The following is a 20,755-nucleotide window of genomic DNA, read 5'->3' as shown; positions in this document are numbered from 1 at the left end:
TACTTGCAGGTAGAAATTGTGGTCTGAATTTTATGATAGTATAGATAGGTTTTCCTCTTCAGCCATTCATAGAGTTCTATAAACATTGAAATGGGAATGTTCAACATAAAATTTTGCTTTTACAGGATACAGAGCTGTCATTCCCTTTTGGGAGATATTTATCAGCACCTAGATACATACTAGAGCCTCCATGAGTGTTTTGTTTGAGCTAATGAATGCAGTAACCATAAGTGGTATCCTTGCCTGCTCTGAAGTCTCCATCCATACTATGCACAGTTACCGTAATGATCTTTTGAAAACACAAATCTGGGGGCACCCGGGTGGCTCAGTTGGTTGAGTATCTGACTCTTGATTTCCACTCAGGTCATGATCTCAGGGTCCTGGGATTGAGCCCCACATCAGGGTCAGTGGGGAGATTCTCTCTCTCCCTCTCTCTCTGCCCCTCCCCCAGTCTCTCTCTCTCTCTCTCTCTCTCTCTCTCTCAAATCTTTTTTAAGAAAACCAGAACTGTTGGGGTCCTACCCCCAGAATTTCTGATTCAGTAGGTCTGGGGTGGAGCTCAAGAGTTTTCATTTCTACCTTGTTTCCAGGTGATGTTCACCCTGCTGGTGTGAGGGCCACACTTTGAGAACGCTACCCTGGTTTATAGTTCCATCAGGGTAGGGCCAATGAAACAGCACATACATTCAGAAAAACATGCTGAATATATGCATAAATACCAAAATAAATGGGGGAAGGGGAAAGAAGTGGAGGAAGTAAAAATAACCCAGGTGGTAGGGAATAAAATAAGCAAATTCTTCTCTCTCCTTTGCCTTTGCTATTAACAAAACCTGGTATAGAGGGTTTCACAAAAGCACATCCTTATATATTGCTCCCCTCACATATTGCCAACCAAATTCTGTAGTTTCTAATATTTTTCCAAAGTAAGGTTATCGTGACCTAAATACTAAATTGTTTATCCTAAAGATAAACAATTAAAGATTATCTGGTCCGGTTTCCCCAAACTAAGGGAGGGGGCAACTATCAGATGCAGTTGTGGGACTTGTAAATAGCACCATCATGGTCCTGCTCTGGTCTTTCTCGCTTTCCCTCCCAGGCCATTAAAACTCCTAGAGAACCTAGTCCATTTCCTTTATTCTAATGCTGAGGTGCATAATAATTCATTTCTATAATATTATTACATTTGGACTTGTTGCAGGATTGTTGAACATGATGGTCAAGAAAGAATTCTTGAGATGTTTTATAGTACATGTAGTAAATTCATTTAAGTAGCATAGGAACAGGACCCCTGTGACAGAAGGAGCTGCACTTTTGCTGTATGAAGCTGGTGGTTATATGCTTAGTGTTCAAGGCGGGAGGGGACATACAGGGAGTATTAGATCGTAAGTGTTTTCTTTACATTTCTACTCGTAAATCTACTTTTGGACATTTCTCTATTGCTTATCATTCAGCTTGATAGTAACTATTGGCGAGATACACAGGTAGTCATGAGACCCTCTAAGAATGTAGCCACCGGCACGTATTTGATCCTCTCCGAAGCTGTGCAGGCTGTAGGTCAGCCTTCTGGAATAAAGATGAACATTTTCCCCTCATCATTTCCCTCCTGATGAATTTTCAGTACTTTAATCTTTAAGGTTGTTGAAGGACAAAGGGCTTACTTCTGTAACTTCTTCAAGCTGAGAGGGTCATAATGATGTCCCTACCCATGGATCAGAATTGATCACTGTCTGTATCTACAAGTAACTATTGCAGAAGGCAGCTGTAGAGTCCAGAGGTGACATTGGGGTAAATTTGTTTTAAGTAGTAAGGATCATCTGTAGCTGGGCAAAGGAGTCAGGAACTGCTTGTATGTATCTCAACAATAGGAGAGAACAAAGTGAAAGACATGTTAAGATTAATATAATAAAAATAAGAAGTGTGATAAGAAGACCCTTTAAGGTAGACCATAGTCCACCTCCCGATCAGGAATTTAACCAGTCATTAAGTGACAATGTAGAGGCTTTAAGAGCACCAATTTGGTTATTCATATCAGTAAGCAGTTTGGTTATATTTTGTCATAATCTGAAATATAGACACAACACTCCACTTCAGTAATGGCACATGTTTCTCCTTGTGCTGCTGTCAAGACATCTAATACCATTCTGTTTTGTAAAACTGCTTTACACACTTGGGTCATTTCAGTGATTAATAATGTAATGCTATTTTGAGGGGCGCCTGGGTGCCTCAGTCAGTGAAGTGTCTGCCTTCGGCTCAGGTCATGATCCCAGGGTCCTGGGATCAAGTTCCATGTCAGGCTCCCTGCTCAGAGGGGAGTCTGCGTCTCCTTCTCTGTCTGCCCCTCCCCCTGCTCGTGCTCTCTCTTTCTTTCTCTCTTTCTCTCACTTTCTCTCAAATAAATAAAAATCTTTAAAAAATAATGTAATGCTATTTTGAGTCATTTAATGTCTTCGTTGTGTATTTATCAAGGGCCTCCATGTGCCATATGATGTCTTCTAAACCTACTGATGGAAGAGAAATAGATGGCAGATGGCCATACCCATGGAACACAGATCTTGTCCATCATTGTTTTAGATGTGGAAGATTAGCTGGACTTGTGCTAGTCTTAGTACTATGCCTGTGCACCCAGACATAAGCTATAGTACGTCTTCCAGTCCAGCCTGGTGGACGCCACAGCCACAGATTTGGCCCACATAACCATTGTGTTCCATTAGGTGCTAGCCATCTGATGCCTGGTTTCCTGTTCAGTCAACACACCAATTGGTTGCCTGTAAAATCATGGTATGGTCATAGGCTTCTGGGGAGAGCCATCCCATTTAGCAAATACATTGGGCCATGAATCAAGGGTATGGCTTTTCTGTTCCCAGCATAACAGCGTCTTTTGGCTTAGCTGTCCTATTGTGGGAGTAAGCCACATATATCCATCCCATATTTGATAGAATCCTTCCTAAGTGTATCGATGGGAAGTACTACATAATCGGAACTTGTTTTCATGAGCCTATCTGTGGTTTTGCATATTCAGTTAAAATTTTGATAGTTTAAGGATAAGAGAAAGGCCTCTTAGGGCCTGGAGAGTTCCATGTAACATTTAACATAGGCCAGCAAGAAACATTCTTTTTTGTAATAGGAATAATCCTATATGTGTTGGTATTGGAGTGATGTATCATATCAGCTATGTATTGATGTAAATAATGCCGATCTATACCTTATGATAGAGAAACCCACCAAGGGAGGCCTGAAGTGCTTGATATGGGCAGTAAGCCACAAATCCGAGGCAAAGATTGCTTTCGTAGCTCGGTGTAGTGTTGTGCCCATTGTAAAAAAAGGTTACCATTTAAGTATGGTGTGCATGTGTGCTAAAACTTCGAATATATTAGCAGAATCATCTGGGATATATACAAAACGTTTAGTCTCAATATTAGCATAGTAACTCTTTCTTTGACTTGTAGTCAGGATATCAAGGGCCATTAGGTTTTGGAGGGCCACTTTTTTAATTCGTAGGTGACTTCATGCTCGGTTTGGTTAAAGGTGGCTGCTGTATGCTTGGCTAAAGTTTCTGTTTGTAATTTTACATCAATAGAGGTGGCTGCCAGGACAAATACGGCTAAGGGATACAGCCATTAAGAAGCCTTCTTTGCCTGATGTCTAGCCTTGACAATGTTCTAATTATGAGGAAACGCTGGCAAGTGAGAGATGACTTGTCTGGGGAAATAAGGCCATCCCAAGTATATTCTCCAATCTACTTATAAGGAAGGTGGGGCCATCCATTATCTCCACAGACTAACAAGCAAGAAGATTGTCTATATATGAGCCATTACGGCAATCTCTGTGAAATTTACCTTAAGTTGTCTAGCTTAGGCAAACAACAAACAATTAAAGACAATTAAAACTAGAATCTAACATCAACAAAGAAATTATTATTATTGAATAACTGAAATTTGGAAATATAATTTTTCTCTCTAAATTCACCCTCATTTCCAGATATAGTCAAATGAAGACTAATTCATTTGTAAAACAAGTCCAGTCTTATTTACATAAGCTCCACAAGAATAGTGACTGATCACGTAGATACCTTAAAATCTACTTTTCTGGAACTTTCCATAAGGAATCTCTAGATCGAACTTTTAATAGCCTTTCAAGGCCAGAGTCAAGCCAAATACTTGTCATCAGACTTGCCTATAATACCTATAGATTAGAATGTATTCCTCTTCTCAAGGTCCCCAGAATATCCTGAGGTTCCTGCACCTCCCAGGAAGTGACCTTCTTTACTCACCTGAGAAGGTTGCTGGGAACTCTAAGCAAGATATCAAGCCAATATTTCCAACAGGCTCCATGGGGCTCCATAAGGTCAACCTTAATTCATTAAAGCTGTCTGATCTTACCTGAGTCTATGCATGTCTCTCTCCAATATGACATTCCAGTCACAGTGTTGGTGATATAACATAACAAATGTTTCCAATGGTGTCCTGTTATAAGGAGAACAGATTCTTACTGAACTTATGCAAATGACTGTAATATCCATGAAAGAAAGAATATTCACTGAGAATTTCTGAATTCTGGAGGGTTCAGGTAGGGAGAAAATTTAAATGCTTCGGTTTGTTCACAAAGAAAAACTTTTTCACATTTCTGTAAGTCATGGGTATCTTAAGAGAAAATTTCCTTAAATCTGGAAGAGCAAATATTAGAGAACAGCAATGTTTAAAACAAGAGTCACAAGGGGCACCTGGGTGGCTCAGTTGGTTAAGCATCAGACTTGATTTCGGCTCAGGTCATGATGTCAGGGTCCTGGTTGAAGCCCTATGTTGGGCTCTGTGCTCAGCAGGGAATCCATTTAGGGATTCTCTCTCACCCTCTCCCTCTGCCCCTCCCCACTTCACATAAAGAAATAAATCTTGAAAAGAGTCACAAAAACTATAATTATCTTCCTCAATTCATTTAGTCCCATATTACTAATTCTATTTGTTTGGATGCAGCTTTTTTTGGTTAGTTCTGGAAATTCTTACCCAGTTTAGTTTTATTTTTTTCTCAGTTTAATCATTTTAAGGATATCAAAAACTGCATTTCTTGAAAGTCCTTTTTTATGAATCTCTTTGAAGATAAAACATATTTTGCAAGAGCATCAGAACAATAACTATAAATGACCCAAAAAAGTCCTTCAGAAATAGACATGGTTAAAGATCAGACATGAGAGTTAATTCTAATGCAATTGACAAGGAAATCGGGTTATTTCTGTGACACACAACATTTCAATGACCTTATACCAGTACTTATTAAAACTTAAGGAATTTTATGTGCATTTTAGAATGGTTATAGAATTTACCCATATACTACAACGTAAGTCTTATCATCATTGGTTTGACAATGCTTCCCACGTAATTTAACATACCAAATGAACAAGCCTTAATAAGTCAAAAGACGTCATTTACCATTTAAATCTCAGGAAGTTTGTTAAAAATCTTAGAAAGCTCTAAAGCACATAATTAGAGGCGCCTGGCTGGCTCAGTTGGTTAAGAATCTGCCTTCGGCTCAGGTCATGATCGGGGGTCCTGGGAACCAGCCCCACATTAGGTTCCCTGCTCAGCAGGGAGTCTGCTTCTCTCTCTGTCTCTGTCCCTCCACCCACTTGTGCACTCTCTCTCTCTCTCAAATAAATAAAATCTAAAAAAATAAAGCACATACTTAAATAGGATTACAGATCATTAAAAATTTAATATTTATATTTAACCAAGGTGACGATAAGGGATTCTATGGGACGTTATATAGTTTTTTAGCAAAACTTAGTTCCTTTAATATTGAGAAGTTTTAACTTTAAGTAATCAAGACCTGATACACACAAAACATAGAAGCTTTGGTTTTCTGGGCAGATAAAGAAAAAGTTCATTTACATTTTCTTATCAAGAACAGACCAACAATCCAAGAAAACTTTGTCTTCTTAACAGACAGAAAAGCAGAATTTCGATTTTATACCAGTGTACTTTTAAAATCCATTCACTTCGAGGTGCCTGGCTGGCTCAGTCTGTGGAGGATGAGACCCTTGATCTTAAGGTTGTGAGTTCAAGCCCCATGTTGGGTGTGGAGCTACTTAAAAATAAAATAAAATCCATTCCAACATGAATTCTTTTTTTTTTTTTAAGATTTTATTCATTCCTTTGACAGAAAGAGAGAAGCACAAAACAGGGGGAGCAGCAGGCAGAGGGAGAACCAGGACCCTGGGATCATGACCTGAGCCAAAGGCAGACGCTTAACAGACTGAGCCATCCAGGCACCCCTCAACCTTAATTCTGACCACACATAAAATTCTTTTCCAAAGATTTCCCTTCACAAACCTTCTACGATTTTCTTTTTTATTTATATTTTGTACTAAGCCTTTTTTCTCTGAACAACCTGTCTCATTTTAAGGCAAAATTACTTTTTTTTTCCCTCAACAAAAGGTATTCCCATCCCTTTTAACTTTCTCATGTATCTCCTACTTCCTTACAAGCAAAGTTGATTTCCTTATCTCCATCAGTCTTAATTACATTTAGCAGAATTTTAACTTTTAGAAACCTTCACCTCCAATGAAAATTAAGTAGTAACCAATTGTGAACTGTTATACCAGGATTCTTTTAGAGCTGAAATTCATGAATACATTTCGTGATTTCTAAAAAACAGTTTTTCCCATAGTGCAATCTAAAGCATAAAGCACATTTGCCAGCAGACCCAGGTATCCTCAGTTTCTCTGCAATAAGAAGCCAAAAGCAGACAAACCTGTGTTCAGTAACCAATGCTGTAGTATTTTATCTTATCCAATGAATGCAATTTGTCATTTAACTTAGCAAAACTTCACACTTTCAGGTTACCAAAGATTTTGAAAGCTATTTAGAAGTTTTATCTATAAACCTTTTTTAGTTAGCCTACTTGGTTTTTTTAACAACTACCCATGAAAACTCAGATGAGACAAACACAAGCCTCATATTAAGTCATTTTTTGCTGACAACTTGCAACAGAGATAACATGAGCTTATTTGACCCTTAGTAAATCTTGGTAGAAGGAAGTTTTATATTTAATGCTGATAACTTTAAAGACATGTCTACCTTCATTAAACTAACAAACTTAAATTAGCTTAAATACCAAATATGCTACACTGGGTCCACTAAAAGTCAATCAATTTGTTCCCCACTGTCAATTTTTACCTGGGGCACCTGTGGGGAAATCTGGAACGGGCGGAAGTGGGGTGTGCTTCGCTCCTTGATAGTGAGGGCAGGAGCAGCAGGAGCCAATGGCGCCAGAAGCAGGCTCTAAGCCGGATCATGGTGGTGAAGAAACGGGAGGAGGAGGGAGAGTGGTGAAGAAACGGGAGGAGGAGGGAGAGGGGGAGGCAGAGCAGGTGAGGTGGGGCCAGCAAGACCGGAGGCGGATAAAAGCCCAGAGCAAGACCGGAGGCGGATAAAAGCCCAGAGGGCAGAGAAAGAGGACTCCTGGTCCTAAAGTTTCTCAGCTCCGACAGATGAGCAGATAGACGTTTTCTTTTTTCCACCAACAAAAACTGAGGGGCCCCTGGGTGGCTCAGTCGGTTAAGCATCTGCCTCCAGCTCAGGTCATGATCCCAGGGTCCTGGAATCAAGCCCCGAGTTGGGCTCCCTGCTCAGCGGGGAGCCTGCTTCTCCCTCTCCACCCCACCCAGCTCCCTTGTGCTCTCTTGCTACCTCTCTCTCTCTCTCTCAAATAAATGAAATCTTAAAAAAAAAGGGGGGGGGATAGGCAGTCCATGTTGAATCAGAGAAGACAAGGAACCTCCCCCAAACAAAGGGAGTTTTGGCAGCTGCTTGGGAATATTCCTTAAAGTCCCTGTCCCAAGGTAAACTAACCAGATCGTTGGTTCCAATTATCATAACCATGAACCTGGGAAATGAATGATGGAGAAAACCCCACGTACAACAAGTCAGACAACATTCATCCAGTCCTCTCAAGAATATATTCCAGATCTGACACACAAAAGAAGCAGCAAACAAAGAGACTAGCGACTTAGGAAAAACAGGCAGGCATGTAAGGGTCTTGACAGCAAGATGTTTACAAGAGAGCTGCACATCTTGGGAGCTGGGTTTATTTTACAGCCCGATAGCATGGAGTGCTTTTTATTTAAATCCAAACTGACACCAGTATGCTAGGAGACTGCTCAAGGGGGAATCCTTTAGGATCGAGAAAGCTGATCTCATAGTCCATTCCTATAAAACGAAGAAAGTACATTAACTACCCAAAATCCCTTTCGGCTTCTGAATGGTATCCCATCAGGAATATTGCCAACAGTTCCTGGGGTTCAGAGTGGTGAGAGGCATCCCTCTTCTCGACTGCTCTGACACCTTCGTACTACCTGAGGAGTGATGTTGACCTCCCTTCCCTTCCCCATTGCATCCTAGACCACAACAGGGGCTGGTGAATGGACTGAAACACCAGAGACTTGGGCTGCCACTTTCCACTTGGGGAGAGCCGATATATTTGGCCACCGATATTAATACCCCTTGAAAGCCTCTGGATCTAGTATTAATGAATGCGGTAGAGGTCCTGACCTTTGTTAAGAAGAGGCAGCTATTTTACATTAAGTGTCATGTATCTAAGCTAGAAGTACTTTCATTCTAAGAGCAGGACTGGGAACGCCAAATAGCCCATGGGTAAGGACAAATGAGAGACATGAAAAAATGAAAGTGTGGAACCCCTATCCAATCCAGGCAACTTTCTCATGAACTTTATCCATGATCCAGTCCCAAGGGAGTGGTCCCCCATTGGGCGGGTGCCACAACTGGGTAATAGCTCTGGTCCCTTTCAGGAAGCACACGGTCAGACATGTCTTGGACTTGATGCTCATCGAGGGATCACACTGGGTTATTTAGGAAGAAACCTTACACAGGAGTCTTAAGATTGGAGGCCACCCTAATGGCATGTATGGTTGTCCTATGCCTGAGAAGAATACAAGTATTAACATGTAGAACAGGAAGGGCCTGATTTCTGAGCCCAACACCATTATGGCCAAGGTACTGGTGTCCCTCCAGCCAGGTGGCAGGAGTTTGTCCCTCTCTGTAGTGTGGGCATTGGCAAGAGGTTCTCTCCGGAGCACTCAGCAAGACCTGCTCCAAAGAGTTGTACTATTCAGGACATCTCTGAAAAGGAACAAGTAAGAAACAAAGACCGGGGATAAAGAAGACTTACCAAGCCGCACCAGGGCTCTTGGATTCATTCCATAATCCCCGTACAGGCCACCAAAATTGTGGAATCGTTGAGCTCGACAGTCAAGAAGTAATTCTTGAGACATTTTAAGGTGCAACTTAGTAAGTTTAAGTAGCTCAGGGACAGGACCCCTGGATAGAAAGAACTGCACTTTTGCTGTATGATGCTGGTGGTAATATGCTTAGTGTTCAAGGGGGACATTCAGGGAGTATTAGATCATAAGAGTTTTCCTTGAATTTCTTCTCATAAAACTACTTTCCGTAAGATTTCTCTGTTGGTTATCATTCAGCAATATTAACTTGGTGAGATGTACAGGCAGTCATGAGACTTTTTTTTTTTAAGATTTATTTACTGGGGCACCTGGATGGCTCAGATGGTTAAGCGTCCGCCTTTGCTCAAGTCATGATCCCAGGGTCCTGGGATCCAGCCCTTCAACGAGCTCCCTGCTCAGTAAGGAGCCTGCTCTCCGTCTCCTTCTACTGCTCCCCTTGCTTGTGCTCTCACTCTCTCCGTCAAATAAATGAATAAAATCTTTTTTAAAAATAAAGATTTATTTATTATTTGACGGAGAGAGTGGGCAGAGGGAGGAGCAGAGGGAGAAGCAGACTCCCCACTGAGCAGGGAGCCCAATGTGGGGCTCAATCCCAGGACCCTGAGATCATGACCTGAGCTGGCATCCAGAGTCGGTTGCTTAACCAACTGAGCCACCAAGGTGCCCCTGTCACAAGACCTTTTAAGAATGTAGCAACCAGTACATTTTTTACCCTTATTGAAACTGTGTAGGCTATAGGTCAGCCTTCTGGGCTAATGTGAATTTTTCTGTTTCTGTCCCTCATCAGAACTTTTCTAAAGGAGGACACCTAATTTTAAATAAGGTTCACTTATTTATTCAGATGCTGAGTGTATATTATGTCATAAGCACAAAGTACACTAAAACAAGACTGAGCCAAGCAGCTTAAAATCCGTGCACTTTTAGTCTTTCATAAAAGTGTGGTAAGCGCAGTGCTGGAGGTGTGCACAGCACGCCCTGGCAGCACGACAAAGAACTTCTAGCTCTTTGACTTGGAGATGGAAATGGTGTCTGGCAAGACTGGCCAGCTGAGCCTTACACAAAGCTGGCTGGAGGGCAGGCAGGCAGGAGAGTGGGCATTCTCCAAGGGGTCTAGAAGAACTGGAGCTGTTTGGTAGTATGAAATTTAAGCTTTCTCCTGGAATGGAGTGACAAGAATTATGCTCATAGAAGGCCCCAAGCCTTAAAAAGGATTAAAGGGTGCACAATTTCCTCATTATGCCTTTATTTGATTTGAAACTTAAAATATGTTCTATTCCAATCCAGGCTAGTACAAGCCCCTGGAGAGTGCCTTTACGTCTGTTCGACAGATTCTGTTGAATATAAAAGGAATGAAATTAAGACGTTACTGACTCACCTGGTACTTAGAATTAAGTATTCCAATTACTTGATCCATATTGATGGAGTCTGGAATATGGCACTGTGGCGTAAAAATTTTGATTAGAAGCATTTGAGTTACTGAAATCCTCTAATCTGCCTAAAAGCAAAGCCTCCCAAAAGAACTCAGTTGTTATAAACCCCCTCTCAGGGAGCAACCAGGAAAGATTATCTTATCACCAGGTACTGTGAGAAGTTGGCACCACGCCTAAACAGACTTTGTCACAAAACTATTGTATCTACCATCAATTCTCCTAAGGGCCTATTCATCTTTCTTAAGTCATCTGCTTTCCCATGAGTGCCCTTTCTATCCCCAACTTCCCCTATTAAGAAGTCATGTGTAAGTGTCCTTCACCCCCTTTCCCCTATCAAGTTGATATATAAGGCCCCAAATTCTAACTACCCCTTCAAGTCACATTTTTGTGAACTCCCTCATACTCTTTTAAGTCTTTTCTCTTGCTTCTCTTTTGTCAGTTTAATCAGCAGGCTCTCAAACACAGAATCTAGGAAGTAGAGGAAAAGTTTTTCCTCCCCAACGATTCAAAACACTGCCTGCCGTTTATTTCTAATTACGTACTTTCCCCCTTTTATGATTTCAAAGTAATAAAATTCCTTTGGGAGCTGCTTCTCAAATTTAATAGAGCCTAAGATAGAATTGGTTAAGTGTTCTAGTTTTTAATCTCATGATTGCATTTAAAAGGAATTGTGATTCTTGATTTCTGTAATTTGTCACCGGTTACTTTAAAAGCTCAGGGTGCTGGATTTACAAACTCTAAAAACCTTACTTTAGGTGCTTTTTATTTAGAATTTAACATCTTTTAGATGTTAACCTCCATGTTTATGTATAACTGAAAAACCTTGAACATGACAAATTAATGCTTTTTGGTCGTTAGAACTGAGAATTACAAGGTAAAGTAGATAGGAAATATGTGAGTAGGGAAAGTAGATAATTTACCAATAACTCTTGAAAGAAAACTTAAGAGGGTGTAAATTGAGCATGACTGCCTGATCAGAAAGGTTAAGAATTGCTAAAATTCTAGTTTTTCTAAAAACTGATTTGTTCATGTTTGTTTGTTTTTTAAGATTTTATTCGAGAGAGAAAGCACAAGCAGGGTGGGTGGGGGGAGGTGGGGCAGAGGAAGAGGGAGAAGCAAACTCCCCACTGAGCAGGGAGTCTGACGTGGGACTCGACCCTAGGACCCTGGGATCATGACCCAAGCTGAAAACAGAAAAATATAAATGAATATTAAAAAAAAAAAATTCACATGCTCTACCAACTGAGCCAGCAAGGTGCCCCTGTACTTTTTATTAAAGACACAAATTTCTTTTCCAGTTTATTTCTCCTTAACTGGCCAAGTTTTTACTCACCAAATACTGATCTCAAGTTTTTATTCTTCAAATCAGTTATGCAACAGTCTTAAGCAAAGTGAATAAGCAACCTATTTGTGACAGTGTTTTAGGCCACCTAATTAAAAGCATTATATAACTATTTGAAATTGAAACTGACAGTATTTATAAAATCTTGTCACAAATATAGCTTCCTAAACTATGAGCAATCCTGTCCTCAATGATAAATCTGACAAATGATATTTGAGAGAAGTATTTTAATCATTCCAATAGCAAGCTCGGTATCATTTCAAATTCTTTATTATACATCATGGTTGCACAATTTGAGGCTGGTTAAATACAACTGGTTTTCAAAATTTCTTCGAATAGTTTCTAGATTACTACATGCAAGTGACCATGAAAATATTTGGCATTTTTAAATTCTGAAACTCTGAGCAGGCACTTACATGAAGGAAAACATTACCACTCACAGATAGCCACATTTAAAACAGATGCTCCAGCACAGGGTACATGGAACCTTTTGCCAGGAAAGAAGTTGGTTACTGACCATTTTATCAAAGTGCCATAGTAGTAAACAGGTTTAAAGAAATGTAATTTGGGTTACTTGGCTTACTCATAAAGTAAGGGTAACTGACAAGACTTGCGTGAAGTGTATAAAAAAATATTGGTACAAAAACCAGTGAACCCTAAATGAAAGTAGTTTCACACAGCAGGCTTCATTTTAGTTCCTTCACCCCATGTTTAGCGTATCTGAGATCAGACCCCATGCATATGAACAGATGACTAAAAGCTTCTTTTTGGAACTTTGAACAAATGACTTTAGTGTTACAAAATTTAAACAGAGTGGGTGAAATTACATTTGAATTTGAACTAGCCAAAGTTCCAGTTTAACAAACACGAAATTGTCCAGATGTAGATAACCACATGCTTCACAGGTCCTCCTGAGTTCCCCATCCTCAAATTTTCCCCTGGAAAGGGAAGAGAGTATTTGTGAAGGCAAGAAAATTATATTTGTATATATGCGGTAAAAAGATGCCTTAATTTAAAAAAAAAGTAGTTACAGAAAAATTATATAGTTTTAACAAATTCTAAAATGCCAACATAGAGTCAACTCTACATTGCAGAAAACATACAGTGGTACCTGCTGGACAGTAGTAGCAAAATAGTTACTTAATATGGCAAAAAAAGAAAGACAGAAGGAAAAGAAAGAAGAAAGAGAAAGGAAGAGAAAGGAAGGAGGGAGGGAAGGAGGAAGGGAGGGAAGAAGGGATGGAAGGAAGGAGGGAGGGAAGAAAGGAAGGAGGGAGGGAGGAAGGGATGGAAGGAAGGAAGAAGGGAGGAAGGGAGGGAAGGAAGGGAGGGAAGGAAGGAGGGAGGGAAGGAAGGAGGGAGGGAGGAAGGGGAAAGCTAGCAGGCCACAATGACATGCCACATAATCTCGGGGAAAAATTTTAACATTCACACCACAGAAGACTTCAAAGAGGATACAATTCAGGAAGCCATGGAATGGCAGAATCAAAAGCACCTACAGTGAAACACTCCATATTTCTCAAATACACCTATAGAAACATAAACGTATTTCTCAAAAATATTGAGATGCCATGTTTTAAATCTTTGCAGGATGTAAGGCCCACTCAATTTTTCTATTTTTATTTGAACACAAAATATTTAATTTTTTGCATGTAGAGAATAAGAGGTAATTATTAGCATGAAAAAGGAGAAAAGTATTTATAATCAACATTACAAAGAAAAGCAAAATTACAAATACCAGCCTACTCACATGAAAATCTTTAATGTTTATGCATATCTGAGTGCTTATCATCAGGTCAAAGTGTGCAGTTAAAAAAAAAAAAAAAGGAAAAAAACGGCAGCTTAGGAAAGTTCCAGTGTTTCAAAGAAAGCGCTTTTTTTAATGTATGTACATGAAGAACATTTAGTTGTATCATAAAATAAATGCAGCACTGTAAGATAAAGGAAGACTATCATAAATGGAGTTTTGGCCTTTCCCCCCCTACAAGCTGCAACCATCTTTAACCTGCTGAACTTAATGGATATAGGAGGTTTTTGTTTTTCTTTTTTTCTCCTATTCAGTTCACATTTCAGGCTGTTCAGCAGATGCCTGTGATTCTGGTGATTCAAATCGCTGGTGAAAGTTTGTTCTCTGTTTCCTCAATTTTTCAGGAGCTTTTCTCCATAAAATGATCTCCTAGTAAAACAAATGCAAGACATCAACAAATTAATATTCTCATATTATGTCTTAAATTTTCACCATGGAAATAATGCCCCTTCAATTTAACTATAACAAAATGAAATTCTTCCCAACAAAAGCTGTTCTCTTTGCTGAATGACCTACTTTCTTCCAATTCTAATCGTGGACCCCTCCCTCTGCCTACCCTGCTCCCCCCTCCTCAGCACCTATGCACACCACCACCACCAATCCAATCTGGTGCAAGATTCTAGCTATTACTGCTTTCATAATTCCTAAAATCTGTCCTTAGTTTGCTATTTTGCCCCTATTCAAGTTCAAACCTTTGTCACTTCAACCTTAGACCCTAAAAGCACTCTTGGTAGATGGCTCTGCCTCCAGTGCCTGAGGCCCCTTTCTAACCTATCCTTCCAATCACACCAGAGTAGTCTAAAACATTGCTTGGATTGCACTTCAGTAGTTCTCAGCACCTCTAGGATAAATCTCAAACCAGGCATTCAAGATCCTTCATAACCTTTATCCAATTTACCCACATCACTTTGTTCCACCACCAGCCAAACAGTTAACTTCCTGCTCCCAATGCACTCCAAATAAACTTGCCCTATGATTTCTCCTATATATGCTTCAAATACTTACTCCTTTGCCTATCCAAATCTTGTTCCAACCAACCCACCCTGAAATCTCTTAAATTCCTAAAATTAAAAAAAAAAATTCTAAATTTGCTTTACAAAGCCATGACAGGCTGTCTACGTTGGTTACCAAACACCCAAATGAATGTCCATGGGAAGCACTGTATTTACTCAATAGGGCTGCAATATGTAACTGATTTGGAAACTGTAAAGTTTTTATCATCTATTAATCTACCTTTTTTGGTGGGGGGAAGGGGCAGAGGGAGAAAGAGAATCCCAAACAGGCTCTACACCCAGTGCAGAATCCAATGTGGGGCTTGATCTCATGACCCTGAGATCATGACCTGAGCTGAAATCAAGAGTCAGACACTTAACTGACTGAGCTACCCAGGCACCCCTATGAAATCTATCTTGAGTTACAAATTATGGCAATATCAGCAGAAAAGGTTTTCTCTCTTCTAAATTATTGTCAAACTATAAGTTTTCTGTTAATTAGCTTTTATAATTTTTCTCTTTCCACATGTATGCAATGTGAGGACCTTGAGGACAAACTACGTTTATAAAAGGTAGTTTTTGTATTCTTCACAATACTCAGTGCAGAATAATTTCTAATTTAGTTCTGAGTACTCAACTGACATTCAAATATTTATTAATCTGATTCATAATACAAAAGACCATTCCAATCAGAATCTTCATTGAAAATTCACCAAGGCTTTTGATTTTCAAATGAGAACTAGTTTTATGATAAACATTTTACATAAAAAAAGTATTAGATATGGGTCATCTCAGGTAAATTTACAACAGAATGGAAAGCCAGAATCCATCAAGTTACTGAAATCATCCAAAGTGATAACAGAAATCTACATTTGTTGATCAAGGAAAGATAGTCAAGACACTACTGAATGAAAAAGCAAATTAAAGAACACACAAATGATCTAAATACACATATACAAGTTTGTCTGGAAAACTAATCACAATGGCGGTGGAATTTTTGTTGACCTGTTCTTTATTGCCTGATTTTTTTTAACAAACAGTAGGTATTATTTTTATAAAACAAACAAAAACTTCAGAAGAAAAATAAAAGCTCTGCCAAATTACAGCCCATTCTGGAGCCCTGCAGAATGACAGGGAAGAGATCTATCACAACACTATTCCATTCACACCTACTTCCTTACCACAGAAACTCCCACTGCTCAGTACTGTAAAGCCTAGAAAAAGAAGTGCTTTCCAGGTGATTTAGAACTGCCATAGAACAAAACATCAGCCTTGGTGGCACCATACCTGCTGCTTGAAGTACCTTCTGTCTTCCTCATCAACAAGGACTAGATTCAAAAAGTACCTTACTGAAAATTTTTTGTTCACATCTCTCATTGTTGGAGTTGGGTCATATCCTGCTAAAAATAGTCTTATTGGAATTGATTCACCTGAAAGAAAAGCAATTTCCATTTAATTCTAAAGATGATTAAATATGGTCACATAACATCTTTAGAACTAAGCATTATAGAGAAGACACTAACACTTTAGTTCTTCATGAGATGGCAGCCTAACAAAAAATTTATTTATTTTTTTAAAGATTTTATTTATTTGTCAGAGAAAGAGAGAGAGAGAGAACAAGCAAGGGGAGCAGCAGGCAGAGGGAGAAGCAGGTTCCCTGATGAGCAAAGAGCCAGATGCAGGACTTGATCCCAGGACCCTGGGATTATGACCTGAGCTGAAGGCAGACCCTTAACCGACTGAACCACCCAGCCATCCCATCATAACAAAAACTTTACACCAGGGTTTCTCAGCCTTGGCACTACTGCCATTTTGGGCCCGATAATTCTTTGTTGTGAGTAAGGTCCTATGCCCTACAGGAGCTTTTAAAGCACCCCTGGCCTCTATTCACTAGGTATCAGCAGCATTCCCCAAGGGTGGCAACCAAAAATAACTCCACGCAACAGCAAATGTCCGGGGGATTGTAGGGGGAACAAAACCACCCCTAGATGAGAACCACTGCTCTAGAGTCAGAATGCCTGGATTCAGATGACAACTCTACAACTAACTGGCTGTGGGACCTTGGCCAAGTCACTTAACCATTCTGTTTCAAATTCCTTATCTGTGAAATGGAGAGTAGCAATAATATCCATCTTGTAGAGATTTGTAAGACTATATGAATGAATATATGTAAAAAGCTTAGAATAGTGCTAGCAGGTAAGTGCTGTTTTAGTAGTTTTGTTACTCCTTCATGAAGTTTTCATAATTTCTAATCATGTATATAAGTTCTTCAATACTTATTAACTAATTCATCCAAAGCAACAAACACGATCTGAATGGTTATTCCTTTGTTACCAAAAAGACTACTATTCTGATTCTTGTGGCTTCTTCCTAAGGGTAAATATTTGCATATTCTGTTTTGAATCTTTTATATGTAATACTTTTCTTGTGCACATCCATTTCCTGAAAGATATATGACCCATTACTTTACATAAAACTTTGTGGCTGCTGAAATTTTACAAAGTAATGTTGCCTAACAGGGGTGTGTACACACACACACACACACACACACGCACACGCACACACACACACACACACACGTCTTGAAGTTAGAAAGACCACGGGGCGCCTGGGTGGCTCAGTCGTTAAGCATCTGCCCTCGGCTCAGGGTGTGATCCCGGCGTTCTGGGATGGAGCCCCACATCAGGCTCCTCTGCTGGGAGCCTGCTTCTTCCTCTCCCACTCCCCCTGCTTGTGTTCCCTCTCTCACTGGCTGTCTCTCTCTCTAATAAATAAAATAAAATCTTTAAAAAAAAAAAAAAAGACCTGGCTCCAACTCCAATTCTGCAATGATTAGCTATTAAAGGAAACCAGATTATGTCACCACAAAATCTGCCTCTTTGACATAAAAATTATTTTGAGCTGAAGGCAACTAAGCAGCAGCAAAGAGCAGAAAAGGCTCCCCATCTTCTGCCTAAAGGCAGGCTATAAATTCTCCCTTTAATGAAGATAGTCTCATCAGCCCAGGGATGGCTAATAAGGAATCAGCAAATAAACCTTATTCCATTTGTTTCCTCCCTTAGATTTATTTACCTTCACACAGCTTGCCACACCTCTGGAAGCCTGAAACTACTTTCCTTTGTCCAGCTAGATCTCTAAATTTATTGTTCTTTTGAAGATGCTATATACGCTGTAAATCTAAGCCCTGTTTTGAATTATTTTTTTCTTGAGGTTTTTCCCACATGATGCGCACTGCACGCATTAATAAACTTTTTTTTCCCTTTATTAATCTATCCTTCTGAGAGTCCCAGCTGAAAATCTAAGATGGGTCAAGTTCTGCCTCTCCTACACTTTATCATTAACAAGTTTTTTAACCTCTTTGTATCTCAGTTTAATCTGCAGAATAAGAGATACGTAGTACAATTCCTCATCTATAGTTGGCACTCAGTAAATGATAGCTACTTTTTGAAATAATTACTAACAAAGTAAGAAAAAGCCAAAGATATAATGTAAAATGATAAATACTGGGGCACCTGGCTGGCTCAGTCAGTAGAGCATGTGACTTTTTTTCTTTTTTTTACGATTTTATTTATTTATTTGACACAGAGAGAGAGAGAGAGAGAGCAAGAGAGCGCGCGCGCACCCGCACACAAGCAGGGAGAGTGACAGGCAGAGAGAGGGGGAGAAGCAGGCTCCCCACTGAGCAGAGAACCTGACACTGGTCTGGATCCTGGAACCCTGGGATCATGACTTGAGCCAAAGGCAGACGCTTAACTGACTGAGCCACCTAGGTGCCCTGAGCAAGTGACTCTTGATCTCAGGGTTATAAATCTGAGCCCCATATTGGGTATAGAGAGTACTCAAAAAAAAATTAAAAATCTTTTAAAAAGTAAAATTATAAATTCTGGCTTCATTATCTTGGATACTGAAGATAATAATGGAACTGCTTGTTTTCTTGGGGACAATAAGGATTACAGAATCCCACAGAAATTAATGCTCAGCTATACAGTGCCTTGTACTCAGCATGAGAAAAAGGCTTACCAAGATAAACTATCATAACAGAAGACAATCAAAATATTACAAATTCAGAACTAGAGAAGAAATAATATATAAATGTCTCTTCTAAATACTAAATTTAAAATTTTCCTTCTTTCTTTCTTTTTTTAAAGTAGGCTCCATGCTCAGCATGGAGCCCAGTGCCAGCCTTGAACTCACAACTCTGAGATCAAGACCTGAGCTGGGATCAAGAGACAGAGGCTTAACCAACGGAGCCATCCAGGAGTCCCTACATACTAAAATTTAAACTGAGTAAAAAATTAAACCTTATTTCAGACTAGGAAGTACTAACAGTTTTTTAGTATCTATACAAAGATGATCTTAAAAACATTATTAGAATCATTTAAGAATTCACAAATACTTTTACACTGCAAAAATACTTTCAAACTAAACCACTATGAACACTGCTGTTTGTACTACCTATCACACAAAATAAGTAAATGAAAAGATTGTTACCTTTTACTGGTGCACCATCCATTATTTCATATTTAGCAATTGTTTCTGTTTCTGTGGTGGTACTTGGTCCTAGCACAATAATGTAAATGACATTAAAAAAAAGAATGTAAATGACATTAAGTTAAATATTTCCAGAATATAATTTCCAACCTCGTATCTTATTTTCCAACTACATTATTTTAGTAAATTTATCTTCCCATTTTGTGAAAATCATTCTATTTCTTGATACACACCTAACATACTTAACACTTGACTGAACGTTTCACTCTCTTCTTACCAAATATATAGTTCAGAAAGAATTTTCTCCATTGAGTTCCTTCTTTCTAGTATCAACTAAAATAGAAACTAGCAATACACGTAAGAAATAACCACTGTCATGCTAGTTTTCTCTGCAACATCCAAAATGTCTTCTTTCAGAGTTAGTTAACTCTAACATGGAGAAAACATCAAACCGAGTACTTGACTGACATAGTTCTTTTAAATTTGGGTGTTCATCTTCTAAGAGATTATTTGACCCCAGACATCTGTAAAAAGTCAATGATATGATAAACGAAAAAAGTATACCAAAACATATATTAACGATCCCAATGTTGTAAAATATATAATAAGCAAAGACAATTAAACTCTGTTCTGAATGATGAGTACAGATTTTTTATTTAAACATTTCTAGAATCAGCAAAATTCTTAACCAGAAAAAATGTTTAACTAATTTCCTTTTAAACAAGAAAAAAGAATCTGACATTTGATTTTAATATCTTTAAATCACTTAAACGTTTATTAGCAGGTGAAAATGGAGAATAAGAAATCACAGATGTTTCTAATTATGATTCCAATTATAAATTCTTAAAACGTGTTGCCTAAAATTATTTTCAGCAAAAATCCAACAAATGAGACAAATTAAATCTATACACTAATTAAAATTAAAAAGCAATTTAATTCTGGGGCAACTAGTCAGTCATCTGGAAAAAACTAAAGTTGAATCCATATCAAGACAAATTCAAAGAAATTAAAAGTTTAAACAAAATCCCCTAAGTATATTACTTTAGGAGAATCAAGCACAATTACTTTTAGAACATCAGTGTGAAAAAGGCCTTTCTGTGGCACAAAACCTAGAGTCTATAAAAGGAAAAACTGGTAAATTTGACTACACAAACAAAAAGAATTTCTACATGGCAAAAATCATCGTAAGCAAGATAAATTGGGGAAATTTTTGCTGCATTTGTTTTTTTAATTTTTTTTATTATGTTAGTCACCATACAGTACATCCCTGGTTTTTGATGTAAAGTTCGATGATTCATTAGTTGCGTATAACACCCAGTGCACCATGCAATACGTGCCCTCCTTACTACCCATCACCAGTCTATCCCATTCCCCCACCCCCATCCCCTCTGAAGCCCTCAGTTTGTTTCTCAGAGTCCATAGTCTCTCATGCTTCATTCCCCC

The 20,755-nt window shown here is 39.0% G+C and overlaps 1 protein-coding gene across 1 annotated transcript in view; it reads right to left on the bottom strand.

Annotated features, from left to right (window-relative positions):
* Nucleotides 1-12,274: 12,274 nt before the first annotated feature.
* The window catches only part of VPS26A (VPS26, retromer complex component A), a 37,138-nt gene continuing 28,657 nt past the window's right edge, over nt 12,275-20,755 (bottom strand). The window contains exons 7-9 of the mRNA XM_002913729.4: nt 19,313-19,381; nt 16,109-16,251; nt 12,275-14,198 (exon numbers count right to left, since the gene is read on the bottom strand). Coding sequence (XP_002913775.1) covers nt 14,085-14,198; nt 16,109-16,251; nt 19,313-19,381 — 326 coding nt within the window. The 3' untranslated portion in view covers nt 12,275-14,084. The remainder of the gene's footprint in view (nt 14,199-16,108; nt 16,252-19,312; nt 19,382-20,755) is intronic.

Source organism: Ailuropoda melanoleuca, chromosome 6, assembly GCF_002007445.2.
Source record: "Ailuropoda melanoleuca isolate Jingjing chromosome 6, ASM200744v2, whole genome shotgun sequence".
Lineage (NCBI taxonomy): Eukaryota > Metazoa > Chordata > Mammalia > Carnivora > Ursidae > Ailuropoda > Ailuropoda melanoleuca.
This window is presented reverse-complemented; position numbering and strand designations above follow the sequence as displayed.